At 36.6% G+C, this 27,814-nt stretch overlaps 1 protein-coding gene across 8 annotated transcripts in view; it reads right to left on the bottom strand.

Annotated features, from left to right (window-relative positions):
• The window catches only part of LOC105474850 (glutamate metabotropic receptor 8), an 808,970-nt gene that overhangs the window by 75,711 nt on the left and 705,445 nt on the right, over positions 1–27,814 (bottom strand). For all 8 annotated transcript variants that reach the window (XM_071094550.1, XM_071094551.1, XM_011729672.2 and 5 more), the window contains one exon: positions 26,190–27,125. In XM_071094550.1, the coding sequence (XP_070950651.1) occupies positions 26,190–27,125 (936 nt within the window). The remainder of the gene's footprint in view (positions 1–26,189; positions 27,126–27,814) is intronic.

The following is a 27,814-nucleotide window of genomic DNA, read 5'->3' as shown; positions in this document are numbered from 1 at the left end:
AAAGCATATTATAACAAACTAATAATAAAAGTATTATTACGAATCAGTGAATGCTTACTATATCCCAGGCACTTGAAGGATATCTGATTCAATGCCCCAGTATCCCTTTGAGGTAGGTAATTATTGCCCCCAATACACAGATTTTTTTAAATGAGGCTTAATTGATTTAAATCTTGCTAAAATTCTCAGAGCTAGCAAATGGTAGAGATAAAATTTGAAATCAGGACCATCTAATTGCACAGTTCATCATGGTACCTAGACATTTAGGAGAAAACATCGGAGAAAAGGGCAGGAAAAGTCCTAAATCACCTCAGACACCTCTACACATAGGACATAGGTAAAAAATAAAATAAAATTGTGATAACAGGTGAGAAGTGGAACTTCATAGATGCCAATAAGACTTTGAAAAAATAGGGCAATTATTCCCATGGTTGTCACTCTGGCAATACCAGGAGAGGAAGCTTTAAGCACATACACACACATGCACACATGATGTCTGTTAGAAAGAAAGGTAAAATTGTCTGCAAGTCCAGATGACATGCACCTGTAGCAATACTGAGTCCCCTCTGGGAAGAAGGATATGAATGAGGTATTCCTAACACGATCACAAAGTTGCAGCATGCTTTTTATGTATAGCTGCACATTTCTTTTGGCAGAAAGCAGACTTTTCTAAGTTCTTCCCTAAAACATACAGCAATATTTTATAAGCTTTAAAAAAGCATACAAATGACATTGGACACTATCCATGGCTCAGCAGAAGTACACTTTAAAGACACATAGGTTTTAGCAAAAAACAAAAAACAAACAAACAAAAAAAAAACGAGCTAATACGATTTAAGAGTTGATATGGCTTCCAAATAAAAGATGATGTGATCGTAGTATTCATTAAAAGATCTACCTAATCTAGTTCCCTGAGAGAACTGACCTGTGCTATTCCCATATCTCTTGGCACACTCTGCTTCACTCTTGTCAAATATTTCAAGAGGGATTTATTGAACATTTAAAATGGAAAAAAAACAGAATATTTGAAGGAGTTTTGAAGAAAATAAGCATGTCTAAAGTGAAAATAAATTTCAAACAACCATGGTTGCTACCCTCAAATATGTAAAGAATTGATTGATTGCCATGTGGAAGAGGGTTAGATTGTTTTTATGGCTCCATTTGGTATATTTAAAAAGAGATATATTTTAACTTAAGGAGCAACTTAGAGTCATTGCTGCCAACTATGTTATACATTAGCTTGGAATATAAAGAGCTTCTAGTTACCAGGGGTGTTCAGGCATCATCTGAACTGATGCATTGGTTAGCATCATTTCTTACTGAGTAACTGGATGCAGTGTCTTTTAAGAGCTCTCTCAGTGCTGACACTGTACTCTGCACATATTGCTTCACTGCCCTCCATGTGACATCGGCACACATTTGTGAAATATTTTGACCAAAATTAGAAGTCAATCTTTAGAGATAACTAGCTTGAGGGCTTGCAATAGAGCTACATGGAGATTTAACCAGTGGCCGTGGACTCATTAGCACCATATCCTCCAAACCTGGCTCTTACATAGCCACAGTCAAAGTGTGTTGGTAAAGCAGACAGGTAAGAAACCATCTGAAGATATTCTTACAATTCATACTCATCTATATATTGAGAAGTCTGCCTTTTTATTTTCTCTATGGAGATATCTATAAGCAGGTAGTGGGTTGTAGGGAGATCAGTACTGCCAGTAGCAGCTATCCCACGGTCTTCACGTAATTGAGAGACTCACTAAGAGGAAGCTCAGTGAAAATTTCAGGGCTGTGCTGTCTATTATGGTCAGCTATGGTATGATCACCCACCACTTCTGGTTTATACCTATGTCAAATTCCAACAGTTGCTGAGGCTGAGTGAGTGATCCATATAATGAACTTCGACTTGACTGAGGGAAAGTTAATTTGAATTATATCATCTCAGCAATACATCTCCTTGAGAATTTTAGAGTAAAAACATCCTCAACAAATCTATAGACAACATGGCAATTTTATATACCTCTTGTGGTTTTCAAATCATTCTTCCCTCCGAGGTTAATTGTGATTAAGGTGACTCTATGGTTTATGTATTTTATCTCACTGGAGACAAGTTATCATAAGGCTAGTTACCATAGGAAAGTTACCATCAAGAAGATGAAGAGCATGTGCTTCAATGAATGACTGTGTTAACAGTGTGTTAGTCAGATCAAGTTCTAGGAAAAGTGGGAATTTAAATGTGGCACAAAGGCCAAGGAATGCACCAATGTGAATTTAGAAAACTGTTGGGAAAATATGTATGATTACTTCTGGAAATAATTCTTCAGCCAACTTGGTAAAACTCTAAGTGTTAAAGTGATGAGAGATCCAATAGGAAATCTCTAGGGTTTGGTTGTGAGTTATAAAGTCCGTAAGAGTGCCAAAAAGGCCAAAGAAAAAATAAAAGTAAAATAAATAAGTGGCAAAATCATATGTGGGGTTGGATCTAAAGGAAAGTTGAACACATAGAAGACTGAGTTAAAACAAACTTTTAAGTCCTGAAAAGGCAGAGAATTAGCTGGTATAAGAAGCTGAGTCTCGGCCGGGCGCGGTGGCTCAAGCCTGTAATCCCAGCACTTTGGGAGGCCGAGACGGGTGGATCACGAGGTCAGGAGATCGAGACCATCCTGGCTAACACGGTGAAACCCTATCTCTACTAAAAAATACAAAAAACTAGCCGGGCGAGGTGGCGGGCGCCTGTAGTCCCAGCTACTCAGGAGGCTGAGGCAGGAGAATGGCGTAAACCCGGGAGGTGGAGCTTGCAGTGAGCTGAGATCCGGCCACTGCACCCCAGCCTGGGCGACAGAGCGAGACTCCGTCTCAAAAAAAAAAAAAGAAGCTGAGTCTCAAAATTAAGGATCTTGATAACTACAGAAATGAAAAGTTAAGAAAGGCATTTTCTGCATATAGATTAATAACCAGTATTGGAGGATGAGAAATATAACGATTCAGATCTGTTTCCCTTCTCCTCCAGCAGAGAGGATGAAAATGGGCCATTTTTGTCTTCAACTCACTGTATACCTCCCCAGAGGAAGTTAGAGAATAAGATTGACCTGATCAACTGGTCTATTCAGCTATAGCTGGAAAGAGATAGTTCCCAGGCAATCCCATTATTAACTGTGCTGGTGGCTACTTTGTGCAGATACCCTACAGGCTCAGTACAGACCTCCATATTATTCCCTGACAGGTTGATTCAAATGAGATCCGTATTTCCTGGTAGGAAAACGTGGTTAACAAGGTGCCGGATGCCAATCTGAGTCACACTCTCAACACCTGGCCTCTCAACAAATGGTGCTGCAGCCTCTTGTGGCCTCCTCGTTATTGCTCATACCATCAATCCTTCTGTGGCATAAAACTGAACCATCCAGTATCTGCTCCAGCTCCTAGGCTGTGGCTCTGCCTGATACCCACGGCTTATGACACAAACTCCACAGACATCATAATCTACAGCTAAAACACAGGTATAAGAGGCTTTCGACATTTCCAGACTGCCTCAGCACTCCTTCAAAAGCAAAATCAAATAAGAAAATGTTTATCCTGACCATCCAAACCATGCATATGAGGTTGACTGGAAAGATTTGGGAATAGCACTGAGATGAATGACTTGGAATTGCCACACCTGCTGGAATTTATTCCACTCCAAAATGTCTTTATTCCATCAGGAAGGGAACTGCCCTGGAAATAGGTGCTATTGCTGGGGCCATCTCTTAGGCAGGAAAACAATCAGACACCAACAAAAGCCAGATTATAGCTCATTTTCTGTGACTTGATAGATTGAAGACAGACCATTATTTTCATAGACCATAACACCAAAAGCTACAAATGGCAGAGCCAGTATATCCTTTTGTTTCAAAATGTCAATTATAAAAAGCCTAGAGTTTTCCTATCATTACCAATTTTCTGGATTCTTGTATGTTTCACACAATGGAATTATTTTCTTTGTAGGCTTTTAAAAATAAATATTTAAAAATTGGTCTAATATGTTGTACCAAAGTCTGTCAATTAAGAAATAACCTCTTGTTTTAAAAACAAAAAAGAGTCATGGAAACAATTTCTAGAATCCATATGCTTTAAAACCTGCCATAAGATCATATTGTTTAGAATGAATGTGTGTGGTCCTCTTACCTGACCCTTTGGGTATTTTTTTTTTAATTTTAAGAATCCCAGGACAAGCATGCGTAGTGATAAAAACAGCAAACACTACATGGATATTTCACCAAAGGTTGGTGAAACTCAGGATAGTTAAACTTTCATTTCCATCACTGGATAGCTTTCATTTCCATCACTGGCTCTACTTAATGTTAGTATTTCTTAAACCAGCACTTCTTAGGAAGTTCAGTGGAGCACTAGCAAATCTGCACCATGCAGCTGGAAGAAACTTGTCCACATAGCCACTTTCCAGTCTTTGCTAACACTATCAGCACAATGTCAGCTTATTCTCTACTTCCGGTTACTCTACTGTCTGTTATCATCATGTTGACACAGTGTATATTTCCCTTCATTATCACCTCTCTCCTTTCTCCTTACTTTTATCCTTAGGTAAGTAGGACTGAACTCAGGTGAAACCTGTTTTTTAGGTTATGAAATAAAGAAAGAGTAGAAATACTGAGAACATGGGTAGTGAGAGAAGGAGGACTTAGAGACCTGTTTGTCTATATTAATTCTCCATCAGTCTAAGTAGATTAAATACTGTTCCAAATTGATTATAATCAGAGGTGTGTACTACCAAATACTGAATTACTCTCTCTTCATCAGTGAAAACTGCCTACATGTAGCTTTTTATCAGAGTTCTTTTTAGGTGTTTCAAGAACAAAATTTTAATCATCAGATTCTAAAAAGAAACAAAGTAGAAAGAACAGTCAGTCTCATTTGTGCAATCATGCATTTGTTCATTTCTTCCAATAAAATGTCCTGCTTACCTATTATATTGTCAAGCACAGTGCTGGGTACAGGAAACACAGAGATGAGGAAAATAAGTACCCCACTGCCTATGGAGATGAGCATGTAGTGACTTAAATAGCCCCAGCAAGTCAGCAGATGCTGGAGTTGTGGTCCATCTGTTTTTGTTTCTCCCATTGACTCGCAATTGGGATACCAACAAGAAATCTGATATTACTCCATATGAAGGAGGATGCATCCAATTTCTGTATGGTTTTATAGGAGCCTAGTTCAATAAAGCTGTAGTGAATGCTTAAAATGAAGCAGTGTGTATGGCTTAAACAATTTGGACTTTGGAGACATTAGGCTTCAAAACCAAACTTGAGTTTTAATCCCAGTTTTACAACTCACAAATTCCATGAAACTAAGTTTTCCTATCAGAAAAATGGGTTAATATTTATGAAATGATTTTTGTATAACTGTGGTCAAAGTATGTATTAGTATGTGTATTCTTCTCCTTCTCTGAGCTTTTAATCAACACCTTGAGGACAGAGAATGCAAAATTATCTAAGACCAGGAATACAGGAAGGTAACACATGGCAAGAGGAACTTTGAATATCACTTTAAAATATTTTATACCCAAGAAAAGATCAATTCTTATAAAATTAAATAAAAAGCGTATATAGAGATGAATAAGAATATATATTTAGATAATACATTTTAGAGAAAAATGTATATCTCTAGGCATTGTTCATTGCCATTCTCATTGTATTAATTAAAATTCTAAATATTATCTGGAAGGGTTAATATTTCTGTATCAACCAGATTCTAAATACTTTCAGTATTACGTTGAATGTTTGATATGAATTTCCTTCTAGAGTTTAAAAATGAGCTAGCAAACTCAATTTGTATTGTACTAGCAATAGTACACTTATTAAATTATTATAATTACATATTGCAATCCTTATAATCTATTTGTTTCTTTAAAATTATGATACGAAAGTCTCCCATATGTATCATATGAGTGTCTGATATAAATGTGTGTGTTGGGGGGTATGTAAAATATACAACTTTTATTTGACTTATATTTTGGATTTTGTTCTTTTGTTTTTGCAATGACTATCTTAATCTCACTATATATCATAATTGAAATTGGCTTGAAAATTTTCTTCAAAGTTATATATCTTCGTTTACTTTGCATGTGATCAAATGTGAATTAGGATGCTTAATGTATAGTATATCAGTTTCATATACCATGTTTCAAATTGTACATTCATATCCTTTGAAAAATGTTTAAGATTGAACACATTTTTAAAATCATCATCATTATTACTATAAGATAATCTTAAGGAATTATATGTCATGTCTAAAAACAGTAGAAAATTATACAGAAAGTCATCTACATCAATAATGTACACATAAAGTCATCTACATCAATAATGTATGCAGTACTTACTTACTGTATAAGTTTCCTATTGCTATTGTAACAAAATTACCAGAGACTCAGCAGCCTAAAACAACACAAAGTTATTGCCCTGCAGTTTTGGAGTCAAAAGCTGGAAATGGCTCTCACTTGGCTAAAATCAAATTAGCAGCAAGATTGCATTGCTTTTGGAGGCCTTAGGGGGAAATCTGTGTTCTTACCTTTTTCAACTTTCAGAGGCTGCTTTCTACATTCCTTGGCTCATGGCCCCTTCCATCTTCAAAGCCAGCAATAGCAAGTTGAGTCTTTCTCAGGTCGCACTACTGACTCTTCTGCCTCCCTCTTCCATATTTGAGACACAACCAGATAATCTAGGATAGCCTCCTTACTTTAAGGTCAGTTGATTAGCAGCCTTGATTCCATCTATTATTTTAATTCCTTTTTGACATTTAATATATTATATTCACAGGCTCTGTGATTAGAACGTTCACATCTTTGGGAAGCCCTTATTCTGCTTACCACAACTACTAACTGTTGAATTTTATGCCATCTATTCAAGGAAAACTAGTCTACTTTATATATTTTTCTTGTAATTTAAACAATATTTGCATAATTAATTAATGTTTTTGTGCCTTAAATATATTTGTAGAATTTTGTTAAATTCTTATAGCAAGGATTTCAGTATTCCCACTTTTTGTTTGTTGTTTTTGATTCATCTTATCAATCTACTCTCATCAACCTAGAATAGAGTTGCTGGATAAAATACAGGACATCCAATTACATTTTAATTTCAGATAATTATATTTTAGGATGTCACAAATATTTTGTAGGACATATTTACACAAAATAATGATCCATTGTTTATCTGAAATTAAAATTTAACGTAACATCTGCATTTCTATTTAATAAGTCTAGCAACCCTAACCTAGGAAACTCTGAACATTGTTCTTCTGGAGAACTGAAAAAGAATTTGTGGGATCATCTGGTAAGACCTCTTATGGAGAACTGAGACCCAAATACAAATGTGGTTGATTTGGTTGGAAGGGTTTCAAATAGAAGCAGAAGGGTTTTCTTTCAGAATTTTAAATGATTCAAAATAAATATTTGGCTAACAGAAATCAGAAAGAAGCATGCTGCTATTGCAGGAAATTAAGCCAAGCGAGCATCTATGTTTTCCTGACAGAAAGGATGCTTCCGGTAGAATAGCAGCAAGAAAGAAACCCCTTTGGTATAATACCTGATTACATGGCACAGGTTTAAATTAGTGTAATATTCTAAGAAAGAGAGCATGGTAGGCAATTTGAGAAATAAGCCATGATTTAGGAATTCATAGTATGAGTGGATCAAATTGAAAAATACTGTGACTTGTATATATCTTACTTTATCTAAGGTATGTTCCAAAATGATCTCAAAGTGAATTTCACAATGCAAAAACATATTTTTGATTGACTGACATCAAACAACTACGGTTATTTTCCTCCAGAAAATAAATTGTCTATGCTTTTTAATCAAATATTGCAAATATATGAATTCTTTTAAAAAACACACACATTTAAAGATTTCTTGACAGACTATGTTATTTGAGTGTGGAGAATAGAAAAAAACGTCTTATAAACAAATCATGCTATAACATGTCTCTTTCTACTTAAAGTCATATTACCGTCATAAAAATAATTTTACTTTAAATACAAAACAATTTGGTAATTGATATTAAATAATTGGGCTCAATTCTATTAAATCGCATAAAAATATGAACCATTTTGTGTCTGTTTAGAGCCAGTTTTACACCAAAAGAATACAGTGCTATAGGTACTGTAGTTAGTGCAGGTTTACACAACAAGAATATAAACTCAACATTTCCCAAGTGACCAAATGCATCAGCACAAAAGTGGCAAAAGCAGAGTTTAGAGAATGCCAAAGGGATTTAGGTTGGTCAGCTTGGCAAATGAAGAACGGCCATCTCACGTTCATCACCATTCCCAACAGACGAATAAAAAGAAGCAGGAGTCTTATTCAACACTCAAACCAATTCTGTGTGTTAAACATTATTTTTATCCCCATTTCACAGATACAAGCTGAGGCTTAGAGTGGGAATATATGGCACATCACTTAATACATGCCCAAACCACAATTTGTGTTAAGCATCCAGTCTCTATATGCATGCCTGTAAATACTATACCATGCTGCCTCCATGCAATTAAACTGAATGTGATTTAATTGCTCAAGTTGTTATGTTAAATAGTGTAAAGTTTATAACTATCACACATTGTGATCAGTTAGAACTGATCATATAAAATATTATGTGTGTTGTGAATATGGCCTTTATTTTTCAAAACAATGAAAACTTATTTCAACTTGCACTAATATCTTCAGAGAGCCCCTGGATAATGCCCTAAGTTTTTGGGGAGTTAAGATTCTGGAGAAAAGCAACTGATTTTGAAGGTTTCAAGTTTAAGGCAAATAATTATTTTAGATAGCTTGCCCTATAGGATTTTAAACGAAAGGAAGAGAACTCGTCACCTATATGGTTTCCATATTTGAATTAAGTCTTAAACTATCATGAATTTACTTTTAAGAAAATTACAGGGTTTTTTTTCCCCCCCGCCAATTACAAAAGTACTTTAAAGCATTGGCTTTTTCTTAGGTTCCATAGGAAGAGTCAAGAGAAAAAGACATACAAGGGAACTTAACTGGCTCTTGTCACCATCACTTTACAACTTGTCATGACAGCACTGCTTAGTAGACACAATGTCCTTCCCTCTTTTTTAGCCATTGAGGCAGAGCAATTTATGATACTACATTAACTGGCAGTATAAGGAAAATGTGGTAGAAGAGGATAAGGAACTCACTAATGTGAAATGAAATAAAAAATCAGTTTCTAATAAGAGATGACTTTACACACTAACTTTTCTGGGGTCACACCAGTCTTCCAGCTTGTGGCTTATGTATTTCCATAAGAGGGAAAACATTTTGAATGACAAACAAGAAGTAATGATGAGTAGAATGTGCTACAGAAAAGTTAGGTAATGTTCAACTAGCAAAATCTGATATACTGAGAGGTGTGTACTGTGAGCTATACTTTTATTTTTGCAAACAGAGAGCAAGAAATTTATAAATTAATGTAAAGTACTAAGTACTGAGTGTCTTTTTTCCCTTTCTGCCTAAGATAGCTCATAAAACTTAAACATATGGTATCAATAGATATCCCATAGGGCTCTTTGGAAAAGTAATTCAGATTCTGGATCACACATTTGAATCATGCGATGTTGATGTGAATGCACTTGATTAAGGTTTATGAGACCAATAATCCACCTTGAGTACATTTATCTTCTAAAATGCTTCCTGCATTCATTTGCATCCCTCACTGAATATGCATAATAATCTTCATGTGCATTTGCTTAAAAATTAGGTCATGCCTCTGAGTAGTTGACCATTTCTTATGGAGCTGGTATTTTTTTTCTAAAATAAGAGCATCTTAGAATTAAACAGACCCTTAGAGACTACCTAGTCAAGCTCTCATCTTACTTGAGGTAAGAGGACAAAGATTCAGAGAAGATAACTTCCTTAATCAGGGCCACAGAGATGTTAATGAGACAAGAATCTCAATTTCTTGTCTGTCAGGCCAATCATTTCCTTTACTTTTAACTTTAACTCACTTTTTGGAACACATTAACTCAGAATTGGCTTAAAATGTTTGTCCTTTTTTCTTTGCTTTTTATCAATTTCAACAAAAACCTTGTACTTGAAAACTAGTTGCAAGGCACTTTGATTGCAGGGCTGGCAAGAAGTGAGAGTTGGGAAGAATGCACAAGAATTATAATGATCTGTTCCTGAGGAATCACTGAATGGAAATACAACCATAGTTGCATAAATAACTGAAGAACAACACAGAACACAAATCTGGAAATGTAAAACAATAGACATCCAGATAGAGCACATATGTGGTCAGAACTTGTATTAATAGTTAGGGAAGATTTCATGGATTAGTTGATTTCATAAGAAAATTGGTTTCACTGAAATGAAGAGTGGTATAACAAAATGAAAGGGGTATTCACAAAGACAAAGTTTGGAAAGTTTATATTTGAGCTAATGATCAATAGGAATTAATTTTACTTTAAGAACCATTAATAGCACCATTGAGAGCACACATAGCAATTTTTACTGAGTAACTAATTTTATAATTATCCCTTTAAAAAAGTCTTTTCTACAGAATTCAAGCTCCATGATGGCAGGCCACTTCTGCCTCAAACAGTGCTGTTAGTATTCAGCAGAGTGATGGTGTTAAAACAATAATGGACTGATTGAGTAACTACAAAAAAGAAGTGGCAGTATATGGCCATATCACCCTGAACGTGCCTGATCTCATCTAAAAGAAGTGGCAAACAAGAAGTATTGTGCGGTAACTTTATGGCAAAAATCTGGAAGTCACTTTCGAGTACAGTGATCAGTGTTTATGCAGCTGGCAATTTTTTTTCTGAAATAAGATCATCTTACAATTCAACAGAGTTCACCCTGTGAACTAGAGATTTGACCTTGGAAGTGAGAAGGAAAAAAATAGATCTAGGAGAAATTTCAAACAAACACTATAATTTGTTGACAGAGTCTAAACAGGGTAAAAAGAAGAGAAGTCGGTGTCAACTTCCAAGTCTGGATCTCTGAAAGACAGAGATAATGTTGATATGGAAAGGAGGAAATAAAATAGACACTGAGCATAACAGAAAAACATACAGTAGGTTTTAAGCCTGAGGCCTATGGACAAAGGGAGATTTGACCTTGGAAATGAGAAAGAAAAACATAGGTCTAGGAGAAATTTCAAACAAACACTGTAATTTGTTGACAGAGTCTAAACAGGGGAAAAAAGAAGAGAAGTCTAAAAAGAAGTTTAACTTCTTTTCTCTAAACTTCTAAAAAGAAGTTTTTATTATCCTAAAAAGAAGTTTAGAGAAAAGAAAATGGTTTAAATATAAATAATATTACCTGGTTTTTGGCATGATGGGAGATATTCAATGAATAGTGACCATTTTAAATATGACACATTTGGGGTTTTACATAGTTTAATTTCACAACTTGGGTTTTGGATTGCTTTCCGATCCCAGTTTTGGATTGTTTTAGTTCACATTTTTGAACATGTAAAAGGGCAGAGATTAAGAAAGCAGTGAGGAAAGCATGAATGCAGCTTTTCTAGCAGGAGATATGTGAATGATGAGAACATCAAGGGAAAAGTGTCTGGGAGAAAGGCCAAAATCAGGGGCAACTTGAACAGAAGGAAGATGAGATAAAGAAGACAAAGAAACAAAAAGATTCAAAGCAATGTGGTTTCCCAGAGTGCAGGGGAGGGGAAGATACAAAATGAGGAGATATCATTAGCAATCACCAATCTATGCCTGCGCTATACATACAAACTATATAAAATAATAAGAGCGGTGGAAATAAGTAATTTGAGGGCCTTCTTTGGAGACATGTACATTATAATCCTATGGTAGGGACTGCCTCTACTCATTGTCAGTCTTCTTGCCATCTTCTACACATATTCTTCTTTTGCATTTCGAATGTAATTATTTTGTGCTTGTTATTGTTGGTTTTTAATAAATAGGCAGTGTAACCAAGTGTTTGATAAATTGCTATTTGATTGGACATTTTAGCATGGGGAAAATGTTTTGTTGAAGAAAGGACAGCACTGCAGTGATAAGCTGCCTGCTGATGTAAACACTTTAAGGGTTTATGACAGGCTCACAATCTACCAATACTATTTTCAATTCAATTCAATTTGAGTAGATGAGGATTTTGGAGAAAACAGTTGCCAGGAGAAACATATGACATTTAATCTTATCTGAGAACATGAAATCTTCTACAGAAGCTATAAGTACATATGCGTGTGCAATTTGAGTCTTAGTATATATTCAAAATGGTTATAGAAGAAGCTGTATTCTATAGGATTTAAGCCAACAGACAAAGGAAAATATATTTCTTGGTATTTTTCCCAAGATACACTTGACTTAACAAATAACAGAGAGAGTCTAAAATTCCAAGGTGAAAACATTCAACTGATTGTAATTTTTGAACTAATTTTATTTTCAAAATGGTAACCTTAATTCCTTTTTTAAAATTCCACAAAAACCTACAATTAGTGTGGATGCTATTTGATTGGTTTAAAACTAGTCCCTGTTAACAGGATTCAAAACACTGCCAAAATACAGAACCCTGCGGATTACCTTATGGACTCAATATATTACTTTTAAAAATGATTTTAAAGAAAAACAACAGAATAATTGAAAATACTAATTCTGATTTTATATGCAAGGCACTCAAAATTACACAAAACTGAGTTGTGGTAAAGAAAAAAATATTTAGTGAATTTGGTCATGACCATGACAAGTAGCAAAAATAAAGATTACTCTAAAATTTGCCCAAGCACATTGGAATATAAAATCCACTTAACTTTCAAATTTATATAATAAACTGGTGATTATATATTGAAATTTGATACATCAATTTAAAAGTAAATTGGCTTTTATTTCTAAAGAGTGTGCCTTTTATTTCAACTATCAAAATTTGTTTCCACATTATTTAGCAGATTTGTTTACTCAAAATCATAATCTACCAGATACTCATGCTGTGTATCTTTACTTTTGCTTTTATACACACAAATTGATTTTTATCCAATTTTCACTATTTTGAGCCCAAATATTCTTCTCCATACTTGTCTAGATGCAGTCATTAGCCACTTAAAAAATGGTTTGCTCTTTTAGTCCAGACTAGAGGGAAAGCTATGGCTCTTCCTTCAAGTCCAATTGGGTAGAACCTTTGTAGCAGTCCCAAAGGAGGTTGCACATTACAAGCACAATTACATGCCATAAACTGCAAACATCTCATTTTCCATTGTCTTCTGTTCCTAATTCAACTTGTAATGAGTCCTCTTCTTTCCACTTCCACCGCCACATGTCAAGCCACCAATATTTCTTGCCTGGATTTCCTCAACAGACTTGTTGTTTTATTTTTTCTTATCCATATCCCCTGCAATTCTTCAGACTTTCCACTGGCAGAGAAATTTCACAAAATATAATGGTACCGAGAACATATTCATGCTCAAAAAGATTAAATATACTCAAATCCCTAGCAAATGAAGTATCAACTTGGCTTAAATCCCTTCATAAAATGACTCCCAATTATCTGACTATCCTTATTTTATAGTAATCACATAATTTTTCACCCACACTGGAAAATACTTTTTCGGTGGAAAAGGTGTGCTATTAACAAGGAAAAAATGAATACGCGGCCTCCCAGTTCTCCTTGTGGCTATCCTAAATTTAAAACAAGTTTTTGGTCACAGGTTTTACAAACAATACCCGACTTTCCCTTTTCTGAAAGTGTAAACCCACTGTTCCTATTGTTTAGAAGGCTGTTTGCATCTGTTTCTTTCCCTCTTTCAGGCCTTTTTAAATTCCGACTTCCTTCATGGAGACTTTCTTCGTCCGTTTACCATCCCTGGTCCCAAGACCTCATACTGTGAACTTCACCTCCATTATCTTACTCTGCCTTGACCAGTCACCTCTGCGCTTAGTATTATCCCCCTGACTTGACCCTTAAAAATCTGATGACTTCTTACTCATTTTTGCATTTTTCTGAATACCACACAAAGGTTTTTGCATAAAGCAAACATTTAATAAATATTTTTGATGAAATGTTATCACCAGCTGTAAGCTAACACTTAAATTTTGGCCATTGAAAAGTATTTATTTAGCAATTATATTAAACCTAAAGAAGAGGACATTCAAAAATGATTTGTGTCAACCAAAGATTTTGAGTCATTTTGCAAATTCAAAATCATTCATCCATTTCTGCATCTAAAAGATTTTTCTTTAAAAATTTATTATATATCAAAAGCCCCTAATATGAAAACATACCTTTATGTTGCCTTGGAAAAGTTTTTCTTCAGACTTTCACTTAAATTATTCTGTATGCAATGATTTATACTTGAATAATCTTCCATCTCCTGATCCCATTCTATAGAATTAATGAGTTTGAATTTTTTTGTTTTGTTTTGTTTTTCCTGTTGTGTAAAGAATGCACTCATATCTCTTGAGTTACCAATTTTAGATTGTATCTATTGGCTACTCACAGAAAAAGACAAGTGATTTAGTGTTTGCACAAGTCCCCTCTCTATTGTCGCGTTTCACAGACCTCTCAATTTTTTTTTTTTTTAAACAGAGTCTCACTCTATCACCCAGGCTGGAGTGCAGTGGGCACAATCTCAGTTCACTGCAGCCTCCGTCTCCCGGGTTCAAGTGATTCTCCTGCCTCAGGCTTTAGAGTAGGTGCGATTACAGGCACCTGCCACCATGCCTGGCTAATTTTTGTATTTTTAGTAGAGATAGGGTATGGCCAGGTTGGCCAGGCTGGTCTAGAACTCCTGGCCTCAGCGATCTGCCTGCCTCAGCCTCCCAAAGTGCTGGGATTACAGGCATGAGCCACCATGCCTGGTCAGACCCCTCAATTTTTTAAAGTTATATTACCATTTTTAATTTACAGAGTTTGTATAATATTTACAATACTCACATTAGATAATATTTGTTTGTATATTTGTTTGTATATTTACATTACTTTGTATAATATTTGTATAATATTTACATTACTCACATTAGTAGATAAATTAATACTTCTTTATTTTGTTTCTAGATTCCTTCTAACAATACAATACCAATTCAAAAAGCAATTACTATATTATGGATACTAAATATTATTCCGTTCAGATTCATTTAAGTAGCATAACTGGACTTTCAGAAAAGGAGTAAGCATAATTATTAAAATCCTGGCTTTTAAAGGATTATGGATATATATGAATATATAGAGGATATATTCACCACCAGGGTCTTATCCTTTCTCAAGTTCAAAAAAAAATCCTTCTAAATCATATGTGATTGCCACTGCCTTACCGTCTCATATCTGACATGCCCTTTTTTGTTTTGTTGTGTTAAACCTAGGATAATTCATAGGTAGATATGTAGGCACCAGATTTTCTGGGCCATTTACATTTTTAGCCTAACACTGATTGACAGTTTGGTTGGCTATACAATTTTAAGCTTAAAACACTGTTCCCTCAAGAAAGACTTTGCTCAATTCTGTCTAGACTTCAAGGAGGCACATGAGATATGATGTTCATTCTTTGTAGGTCTCTTTTCTTCCCTTCTAAAAGTTCCTGGAATTTTCTGTCAATTAGTGAAAATTTACTATGATGCTTGACCCTTTCCATTTTTTCAATTTTAAGAATTTTCTTTCTTCGGTTGTGAAACCTTCCTTCTGTCTTGTTTTTGTATTTAGATTACGTCCATTCTTTGTCTCTGCTTCCTCTTCTAGGACTTCTATTAGATATATATTGGGATCTTGCATTTATGCTCAACATGTCTTCACTTTTCCTCATATTTTCCTTTTTTTTCACTTTTCTTTCTGGTTCTGACTTTTGTTTTGCCCTCTAGATCTCTGCTCTGGTTCTATGTTTCAGCACATCTGTTCAGCTCTTTATTTTCACGTTCATAATTTTAATTTCCAGGATAATATTCTTATTCCCTGACTGATACTTTCCATAGCCACTTGCATGTGTGTGTATGGGTATGTGTTCCATATTTTCTTGATTCACTCTTAAAATGCTAGTTAAAACTGTGTTTTTTAAAAAACATTTTCTTATATTTCCTGAATTACCTGTGGGATTTTTTTTTTCAGTCAGTTAATGTTGTTTTATTTGTTTCTTTTTTAGTCTTTTAAAATTCTGCTCTGGGTTTTCTGCAGTTATCCTGCCATCCTTAGCTGTTGATGTAGAATTATAATAGGAGGACCAGGCTGCATGACAAAGATTACTGGTGGGGCCTGTTTTCTTTGTTTGAGAGGGCTGACTATCAACTTGTGAGTTTAGTGATTGTTTTACCTGGCTCACTCCTCTTAAAGATGCATGGATATTGGCAAGCGAGCAGCCTGGAACTTACTGCAGGAGAAACCTGTTCTAAGAATTGAGAAACTTATATTCTTATCCTAGGTAGGACTGTATTTCCTGTTCCCCCTGGTCATATCTGAAACAAAATCACTTCCAATTCTGCCCTTTCTCTTTCAGCGCCTTATATATACAGAAGTCCTCTGTCCTCACATAATTCCCATTCTTTTTTTTTTTTTTAATTTATTTAGTATTATTATACTTTAAGTTGTAGGGTACATGTGCATAACGTGCAGGTTTGTTACATATGTATACTTGTGCCTGGTTGGTGTGCTGTACCCATCAACTCGTCATTTACATCAGGTATAACTCCCAATGAAATCCCTCCCCTCTCCCCCCTCCCCCTCCTCCCTCCCAATGATAGGCCCCGATGTGTGATGTTCCCCTTCCTGAGTCCAAGTGATCTCATTGTTCAGTTCCCACCTATGAGTGAGAACATGCGGTGTTTGGTTTTCTGTTCTTGTGATAGTTTGCTAAGAATGATGGTTTCCAGCTGCATCCATGTTCCTACAAAGGACACAAACTCATCCTTTTTGATGGCTGCATAGTATTCCATGGTGTATATGTGCCACATTTTCTTAATCCAATCTGTCACTGATGGACATTTGGGTTGATTCCAAGTCTTTGCTATTGTGAATAGTGCCGCAATAAACATACGTGTGCATGTGTCTTTATAGCAGCATAATTTATAACCCTTTGGGTATATACCCAGTAATGGGATGGCTGGGTCATATGGTACATCTAGTTCTAGATCCTTGAGGAATCGCCATACTGTTTTCCGTAATGGTTGAACTAGTTTACAATCCCACCAACAGTGTAAAAGTGTTCCTATTTCTCCACATCCTCTCCAGCACCTGTTGTTTCCTGACTTTTTAATGATCGCCATTCTAACTGGTGTGAGATGGTATCTCATTGTGGTTTTGATTTGCATTTCTCTGATGCAGTGATGATGAGCATTTTTTCATGTGTCTGTTGGCTGTATGAATGTCTTCTTTTGAGAAATGTCTGTTCATATCCTTTGCCCACTTTGTGATGGGGTTGTTTGTTTTTTTCTTGTAAATTTGTTTGAGTTCTTTGTAGGTTCTGGATATTAGCCCTATCCATGACAAACCCACAGCCAATATCATACTGAATGGGCAAAAACTGGAAAAATTCCCTTTGAAAACTGGCACAAGACAGGGATGCCCTCTCTCACCACTCCTATTCAACATAGTGTTGGAAGTTCTGGCTAGGGCAATTAGGCAAGAGAAAGAAATCAAGGGTATTCAGTTAGGAAAAGAAGAAGTCAAACTGTCCCTGTTTGCAGATGATATGATTGTATATTTAGAAAACCCCATTGTCTCAGCCCAAAATCTCCTTAAGCTGATAAGCAACTTCAGCAAAGTCTCAGGATACAAAATTAATGTGCAAAAATCACAAGCATTCTTATACACCAGTAACAGACAAACAGAGAGCCAAATCAGGAATGAACTTCCATTCACAATTGCTTCAAAGAGAATAAAATATCTAGGAATCCAACTTACAAGGGATGTAAAGGACCTCTTCAAGGAGAACTACAAACCACTGCTCAGTGAAATAAAAGAGGACACAAACAAATGGAAGAACATACCATGCTCATGGATAGGAAGAATCAATATCGTGAAAATGGCCATACTGCCCAAGCTAATTTATAGATTCAATGCCATCCCCATCAAGCTACCAACGAGTTTCTTCACAGAATTGGAAAAAACTGCTTTAAAGTTCATATGGAACCAAAAAAGAGCCCGCATCTCCAAGACAATCCTAAGTCAAAAGAACAAAGCTGGAGGCATCACGCTACCTGACTTCAAACTATACTACAAGGCTACAGTAACCAAAACAGCATGGTACTGGTACCAAAACAGAGATATAGACCAATGGAACAGAACAGAGTCCTCAGAAATAATACCACACATCTACAGCCATCTGATCTTTGACAAACCTGAGAGAAACAAGAAATGGGGAAAGGATTCCCTATTTAATAAATGGTGCTGGGAAAATTGGCTAGCCGTAAGTAGAAAGCTGAAACTGGATCCTTTCCTTACTCCTTATACGAAAATTAATTCAAGATGGATTAGAGACTTAAATGTTAGACCTAATACCATAAAAATCCTAGAGGAAAACCTAGGTAGTACCATTCAGGACATAGGCATGGGCAAAGACTTCATGTCTAAAACACCAAAAGCAACAGCAGCAAAAGCCAAAATTGACAAATGGGATCTAATTAAACTAAAGAGCTTCTGCACAGCAAAAGAAACTACCATCAGAGTGAACAGGCAACCTACAGAATGGGAAAAGATTTTTGCAATCTACTCATCTGATAATTCCCATTCTTTAGAGTTCTTTAACTTGCACTCTTTCTACATTAAGGTTGGAACAGAAAGGGGAAGTAAGGAGGAGCCCAACTGGTCCAGATCTCCTGAAATGCAGTTCTTTAAATATTTCCCTGATGGTCACTCTGATGTCTGGTGCAGGCCTTTATGTTGACTTTAGGTTTGGAAATTATTTGGGACTTTTATAGTAAAAACCACTTATGCATCTTGGGTTGTGCTTCCCTTCTTTGAATTTCTCCATAAATCAGACCCAACTGGCTTTTATTTTTCAAGACTTTCTCAGTTTTACCAAATGTTGGTTCTAACAATATAATGGCTTCCTCTCATTCTCTCTCCTTCTCTTTCTCCCTTCCTCTTAGTCTTCTTTCTTTTTTTAAATCTCATTATTTTTGTCATTTGTTACCTTAGATGGAGGACATACAAGTATCTTTGTGCCAGCCATTATCTTGAACCAGAAACCAGATTAAATTTCTTTTTATATATTCTTTTAATTATTCAAATAAATCTGTTTCAAATTTATTTTAGATAGCCCGGAATATATATTAATATTTGGTTAAATATTTTTTCTACACTTTAAGGTAGGTGGTACTAACCCATATGATACCACATTTAGATTTTTCTTTTACATTTCCCAACATAAAAATACATACATACATACATATATATATATATATATATATATATATATATATATATATGGTTACAGCCAAAAGGAACTGTTTGCTTGCAATCTGTTCTTCCTGGCACCCTGTATGTTCCATGAGATACAAGCATCTACTGAAGCATAAAAAATGTCCTACAAAATCATAATAAGTAAATCAGTCACTACATTCTGCATTATCAACAGTCCTGGGTGTCATTAAGATTCTGTCTGTATAGAAAAGATTAGGTTTATGTATTAAAAGATTAGGTGTATATGATATTCTCCTAAAGCATTTTAACATAAAGTCATGGTCACTATGACTCTGAAAATATTTACATTTCAGTCTTAATCAAATCTAGTACCTCAGGATTTTTCCATCATATTCAGAAAGTTGAACCATTTCGATGTGTTAGCTCTAGCTGTAAGTTCCCAGGCTGTGTATCTAATGGTCTAGTTGCATAAATTGTTGTAACTGGGCGGAGAATTCAAACTCTTTGTGAACTCAATTTCAATTGAAAACTGAGTGTAAAAATACCACAATGCCACTAATAATAAGCACTTAAATTAAGTAATCTTCGGCCCCACAGCTTCCTCAGAACCCCCAAAAGTAGGAGGTGTAATCTAAAAAGATTCATTGAGCAAATATTTCTTTGTGCTATGAAGTAAGATGGCTTCCCTCAAAAGAATTCCTCTAAATGTTAAAGTTGGTAATTTTCTGCAGGAATAATATGTAACACAATCAGAAAAAAAAAATGAAAACAAAAACTTATATAAGGCAGCATTCCCTAGGAGAGCTACTCGGCAGTCCTGCCTGCATGTGCTCTACATGAGAATTCCATGTTTCCTCTGAATCTTCACAAGCATATCATTTAAACTAAGAGCATAAATGAGGCCACATACACGCTTTCTTTTCCAATTTTTTGAAAATTTACTTCCCCCTTCCAGAGCAGACTGCAACAGTCTCATATAATAGATCTCATATAATCTCATATAATCTCATATAGTCTCATATAATCAAAAAAATTGACCACAATACATTAAATAGTTCCGTAATGTGGCACAGCTCAAAAGGATCTGCTTCAAATGACTATGAACTGACAAGGAAATAAAATGGTATATAGTTGGCTGGGTGCAGTGGCTCATGCTTGTAATCCCAGCACTTTGGGAGGCCGAGGCGGGTGGATCACTTAAGGTCAGGAGTTCGAGACCAGCCTGGCCAACATGGTGAAACCCCATCTCTACTAAAAATACAAAAGTAGCTGGGTGTGGTGGTGCATACTTGTAATCCTAGCTACTTGAGAGGCTGAGGCAAGAGAATCGCTTGAACCTAGGAGGCAGAGTTTGCAGTGAGCCAAGATGGCGCCACTGTACTCCAGCCTGGGCAACAGAGCGAGACTTCATCTCAAAAAAAAAGGCGGGGGGGAAAGAAAATGGTATATAGTTTACCAACAGGTAGCCTAGATAGTTATATGCAATATTTAATTATTACAAACATGCAATGTGGATACTGATAATCATTTCTACTGCCCTCCTTTAAGGAAATGGAGAAATGTCAGGAGACAAGGTACGGCTGAAAATTTTCCTCTGGTTTGATCTATTCTACAAATCTCTTCCCTCGTTGTCCAGGTTATTGACACTCTTTCCGCAGGATTTTCAGGCTGTTCTTTTCTCATCTGGACTATTCCTTAGAGCAGGAATTTTATTACTGATCTCCAAACTACCTCTCAAAACTTTTATTAGAGTTATTCACATTTCAAATTATAATACAAAGATTTCAGCAACTGCTTTCTGATGATATTTATTTTTTCTTCCAGTATCGTCTGCTAAATATTTGAAGGCAGGTACACAATGCCTCAGGAACAACTCTGTCCTGTCTCCAAATGCTCCAGATTCTTCTCTCCCTCACAGCCCTCTTTAACTGCTGTAATCTGTAAGATCTACTCTTCGGGCAAGGCTCTATGTTTAAGAAAACACTTTCAGGCTGGGTGCACTGGCTCATGCGTGTAATCCTAGCATTTTGGGAGGCTGAGATGGGTGGATCATGAGGTCAAGAGATCGAGATCATCCTGGCCAACATGGTGAAACTCCATCTCTACTAAAAATACAAACATTAGCTGGGAGTAGCGGTGTGTGCCTATAGTCCCAGTTACTTGGGAGGCTGAGGCAGGAGAATCACTTGAACCTGGGAGGCAGAGGTTGCAGTGAGCCAAGATAGCGCCACTATACTCCAGCCTGGCGACAGAGCAAGACTCCATCTCAAAAAAAAAAAAAAAAAAAAAAGAAGTAAGGAAACACTTTCAGTTCAGCTGGGAGTCTGCTCAGCTATGATCTACCTGGCAGAAGAAATTGGGACAATTACTTGGATAAATCAAATCACATCCTCCTACTCTATTCATTTGAATATATTCAGTTATTAAACAAATAGTTTTTAAAGTCCCTATTACAGACTCAGTATTATGCTGAGTGCATGGGTAACAGCCAAATGATAATGATAGCCAACATTTATTCACTGCCTATTATGTGCATGAAACACGTTTCATGACTCCTGTCATGTAACTTTCAGCAAAACAAATATGAGGTATCTATTAGTACAAAAAACACACCGTACAGAGACAAAAGAAGTTGTGTGTGTGTGTATGTGTGTTTCTTTTAAATAATCGACCCTCTTCCTGCTTTTCCCCAGAATATATGAACTCAAGTTTTCTCTAGCTCGAGAACAGGGCTGGGTGCGATGGCAGGGGGTTGCTTTACATTGCTTTGTATTGGAATTTGTATTGTCCGGGGGGAACTCATTACCACCTATAGATACATAGGCACTTGCCCATGTGTTCTCAGCGATTTAGCAGACACAGGATTTGAACCCAAGATTTCATGTTCAGGAGCTTATGCTCTTTCCTACTCCACTGGCCCACCTGTGTAGCCCTACACTCTTCTGCCCCTAAAGTAGATAAATACAGAAAAAGAACAAGAGGGGTGATATGGCAAAAGTATCTCAATAGTTGCATCAGTTCTCCTTTGCTTTGTGAATTATGGATGAAACAAAGGACAACTACAATAATTCTTTCTTGTTCTTCTCTTTAAACATGTAGTAGCCCTATGTGAGAATAAGTGACAATGACAAATTTTTAGGAAAAAATATACATGACCCATCATTAAATGGGAAATCATTTTTTTCAGAAAAAAAAATTGTTATAATGGAGATTACAATAAGATGCATACAGAAGATTCCCATTGTGCTGTAGTCTAACTTAAATCACAAATATGCCTTTATATTATTATATCATTAATATTAACTCATTGAATAGGCATTTATTGAGAATGGACTATAAGAAGAGCTGTATGTTAAGAGACATACTCATTCAGACATTGCTTATTGGCCACAGATTGAGAACGATGACTTTTAAAAGTGAGAAGAGGAAATAAAGGCGCAGGAGTGAGTAGAGGGTGGAGTCTAAGGTGACACCCAGGTTTCTGACTTAAGCTGCTATGCATCCTGAGGTCACTGCAAGCAAAGCTGGTTTGAGATTATTGGAGGTTTTTTCTTTTCTTTTCTTTTCTTTTCTTGCCTTTTTCAGTTTTATTTTCTGTTCCACTTTGAGGGTGTTTTGTTTTGTTTCCATCGAATGCCCTAGATGACGCACAGTGCTCACTGGAGGTTGACAGTGTCGTAACCCTTGTCTGATTATCTCGATTTTATGAGCCCAATTAAGGATGATAAAATATGTGTTTTAGAGATTTCTGCCATCCTTACAGCCCCTTACCATCCCTAAGGATACTTCTCCTGACTGTTAAGTCAATTACATTTTAATTTTTTTCTCTTTTCAGTACAATTATATGAGTTTGTGTTACTGTATGGCTATGCCTCAGTGGTCTACCCTTCCTTCACACCACTTTTCTATAGGGAAACAAAAGGTGCCTTTATACCATAATTTAGTTGAATTCAGCAGTACTTACAAATGATGTTATTAAAATCTATTGGGAAAAATGATTCATCTTGATTTCAAAAACAGAGGACAAAGGAATGTGGGGAAGTTAAATGATATATCATTGAATAAAGATACTTCAGAAAGCTGTCTGTTTTCATAATTGCTACAAGTGTCCCTTTATAACTTGATTTTACCCAAACGTTTCCCAAAACATCTGTCTAAACTTTTCAACTAAGTTGTTATTCCTGCTTCTTGTAATTTCAGAGAGACCAGTATGGTTCGATGCATTCTCTGACGTTATTCTGAGAAGAAACAATTAAATGCATACTGGAAGACATTTTGCTCTTCCGTAAGTTGTAAATTCGGTGTCACCAATGCACAGTCACAGAATGCACAGTTCTATTGTTTGCTTTCTCATCACAGATCTGACCCCTCACCATCTTCTCCTGCCCTTGAGCCTGATCCTTTTCTGACTTTGAGCCTGGCACCTTGCTGGTGCTGGCAGGCATCAGGAGCTAGGAGCCAGACTGAGCCTTGCAAAGGAGGCTCAGAGAAGCCGACTGACATGGGCTCAATAATTAGCTCAATGACGGACACAATGCTCAATAAGGAGCTGCTGGGTTAATGGATGTGTGCGCTGGCTAGCTGTAGTAAACACTTCAAGCTGACAACATGGGGCTGACTGTCTGTACAAATGAAAATGGAGGACTGACCAGCTCTTTGGCCCTCCAAGGTCAATACAACATATTTAAAGCCTTCTTGTAGAGACATACAAGTTTTGTTCATTTTTAATATTCATGTCAATAATTTACTCAATGTGAAAACGTAAACATTCTCGAGCATTTTTTTGTTTTTTGGTAGAGACCAGGTCTCACTCTGCTGCCCAGCCTGTAGTGCAGTGGCATGATCCTAGCTCACTATAGCCTTGAACTCCTGGGCTCAAGTCATCCCTGCTGCCTCAGCCTCCTGAATAGCTAGGACTGCAGGTGCACGACACCATACCTGGCTAATTTTTTATTTTTATTATTGTAGAGATAGGATCTTGCTATGTTGTCTAGACTTGTCAATAATTTTATGTATTGTCTTGAATAATAAAAGAAACTTGGACAGAGAGTAGCAGGTAGCAAATTTTCAGATGTAGATTTAGGGTAACACATAATTTTATGAAGTACTTCAGTACCAAAATCTTAGTTATTTATAACGTGATAGCCGTTGATGTAGAGCTAATCTGAATTCGACATTTCCATGACTAAATAATTTGTGGACTCTAAAATATTCTCAAAATTCCTAGAGTTAGCATTTCTTAATTGATTTCTTTAGTCTTTTTTACATTCAACTATATTATACATACAAAATGAATCCATTAACATATTTTATAATGTGTCTTTCCGAGTGCTTCTTAGATTTAGTTTGATTTAAGAAAGCTAAGAAAGAAAAAGGAATTTTGCTAGCCACACTCAATCATGTTGGCATAGGCATAGCTATATAGATAGCCATAAAATTACACATAACCCCCAGGTTTTCAAGTGAATGAACAACTCCCACAGTCTCAGCAACACAGAGCAACCTCCACCCTCTGGCATATTCATGTGTTCATTTCACTGTGAATTTCTTATCATCTTCATCACTGTTCCTCAGGGGGCATCTACAACTCTGCAGTGTTACTGTTCTGAGAGAAAATGGTTATTTTTTATATTTTTCCTTCAAAAAACATACTTAATAGAATCAGAAGTTTATTCTCTTCAGCAGCAAGTTTGCTGAAGTACATTATTTGTCCAAAAATAGTTGAAGGCCACATTGATTGAGGAAGGGATGAATACTCATACTAATGAGCTTTCTGTCCCCTTGTTGTGGAAATTTTCTGTGAATTTGCTGAGATTTTCTGCTGGGTCATGCAGAAACTCCTTGGAATGCTATAGCCTGGGGAATGTAATTACCCCAGGATGTTTCATTTTTCTCACAATCTCTGGTGGCACAGGATGGAACAATCAAGTCCTCACTCTGAAAGAACTCTCTCACATGCCCGTCAGGGCAGAAGGGCTGTCATTACAGAAAGACAGCATTCTCCTGTGTTTCAAGCTGGTTTACCTCCATCCCACTACCGAAACCATGGAATTCAGAGTTCACCTGAGTTCTCTGCTTTTCTGTATATAGAACTACAACATCCAACTCAGCAAACACTCCCTTCCTATACAGATATTCTTTACCAGCAGTATTTTATGTGGAAAGCATTAACAAGAGATTAGTGACAAAAGAAATTACATTGGGGGAGTCCATTGATCTTCGCCTTCTAAAATGTATAAGCTGCTTTATATAATTGTCCATGGTTGCTTTTTTTACCCTCATCATCAACTTCCACATATGAAAAAGCAACAAGAATGGGGACTGAGGAGAAATAGTAAGATGGTTCAGACTGAACAAAGCCATTCAGTCTTTGCATGTGTGTGTGATTATTTCACTATAAACTCTGCTTCCATGGCTAAAATCATCATAATTACCAAGCAATGGCTTTATCCCAGAGTTACATTAGAACAGAAAAGAAGGCATTTGTCATGCAGTGGCATATCTCAGGGACAGCTCACCCCTGTGAACCATGTCTGCCCTTTCTTCCTCCCTCTTTTAATTAACATTTGGAAAAGAACAGTGATGTTAGCAGATAGCAGAGCTGGGAAGGGAGACTCAGAAAGTGATGTGAGCCCTGTCAATCTTCAACCTTGCCAAGGAGGACACATTAAAGTGTTTTTCATGGAAAATCAGGCTTTGTCAACACAAATTCAAAGCAATGTGACCTTGATGGATGGATATATATACACACACACACACACTAAGAATAGCACAGACTGAAGCATCTTGAGAGAATATAAGTGAACCAAATAAAAGGAGGAAAAGCATCCTAAAAGAAGATGTTCAATCCAGGAAAAAGTTGTCAAGTGCATTTTCTGCCACTTACCTTTTCTGCTGACTGGGCTGTACCAAAAAAGATGGGGATGAAAGCTAACCAAATGATACAGGTGGTATACATGGTAAATCCAATAGGTTTGGCTTCGTTGAAAGTCTCTGGGACACCTCTCGTTTTAATGGCATAAACAGTACAAGTGACCATCAAGAGGATACTGTATCCAAGTGAACAAATGAGTGAGAGATCAGAAATGTCACACTTGAGCACTCCCCTGGCCTTCTCTGGATCTAGTGTCCGCTGCTCTCCATAGTCAATGATGATGTGGGGGGGATCCACAACAAACCAGACAAACACTCCAAGGAGCTGGACAGAGATGAGGCTGAAGGTGATCACCAGCTGAGATGCTGGACTAATAAACTTGGGCGCTGTGACAGATTTCTTCCCCTGCTCAAATATTCGATGAATACGGTTTGTTTTGGTCAGAAGGGCTGCATAGCTGAAACACATGCCAAGTCCTAGGAAGATTCGTCGGAAGGAGCATATGATTGTATCTGGTGCTGCAATCATTAAAAAGGTGATTGAATAACAGAGAAAAATCCCTGTTAGGAGCACGTAACTAAGTTCGCGTCCTGAAGCCCTCACGATAGGTGTGTCATTATAGCGGACAAAGGTCACGATCACAAAGGTGGTGGCGATGATTCCCAATATTGCAACAAACACAGGCACCACAGCCCAGGGAGAATGCCACTCCAATTTGATGATGGGGATAAGCTGGCAGCCTGTGCGGTTGATGTTGGGTCTCTGATCCAGAGGGCAAAGTTCACAGGACAGCTCATCCACCTGGTAGTTGTAACCTTCACAGCGTTCACAGTGCCAGCAGCAAGGGACCCCTTTCACCGTTTTCTTCCTCTCCCCTGGCTTACACGGCAGGCTGCAGACCGACGCCGGGTGAGTATGTTCTCTATGAGCCCACTGCATGTGTTCCACCTGTGGGTATAAAAAATTAATGAGCCTTCCATTTTTCCCCCATTTATAATATCCTAATCCTAGCCACGGGTTTGTAATAAATCACAGAATGCTGACAGTACAAATACAGTTTACCATAATAAGAGCCTAGGTTTTACCCCTGATATTGACTTTATGAAAGTGTTAAGTGACTGGATCCAACATATCATTCACCTCATCAACTTGATGAGCGTCATTAGTTTCCATTTACCTCCTCAATGCTGACCAATGTGACATCTGGAGAAAGATGTATTGGTCGAAACAGTTTTAACACTAAAAAAATAAAATACAAAAATAAATAAGCCCCGTAGAAAGATGCTTTAGAGTTAATCACAAATATAAATGGCAGAATCTCTGAAACACTGGGTTAGGATATAAACATATATAAAAGATGATCCATGTCTTTCTACCATACTTAGAGAAATTCAAATCGCACTGCATCAATTTTGAAAGGAAATGGCAAAATGAGTTACTTTAATCTCTGACTTTCCTCATGTGTTCATGCAGATAACTATATTAATGTGTTGTGCCCCTGTTTAGGCTTGAAATATCCTTTTTTTCTTAGTCTTCCATTTCCATGTTGTGCAAAACACCATGCTGAATGAGATAAGTTGATGGCAATGTTTTTTTACTGAACGAAAGTGGCCCTATGGTGATTTAAAGCAGGGAAA

This window comes from Macaca nemestrina, chromosome 4 (genome assembly GCF_043159975.1).
Source record: "Macaca nemestrina isolate mMacNem1 chromosome 4, mMacNem.hap1, whole genome shotgun sequence".
Taxonomy (NCBI): domain Eukaryota; kingdom Metazoa; phylum Chordata; class Mammalia; order Primates; family Cercopithecidae; genus Macaca; species Macaca nemestrina.
Note: the sequence above shows the minus strand (reverse complement) of the source record. Positions and strands in the feature narration are given on the sequence as shown.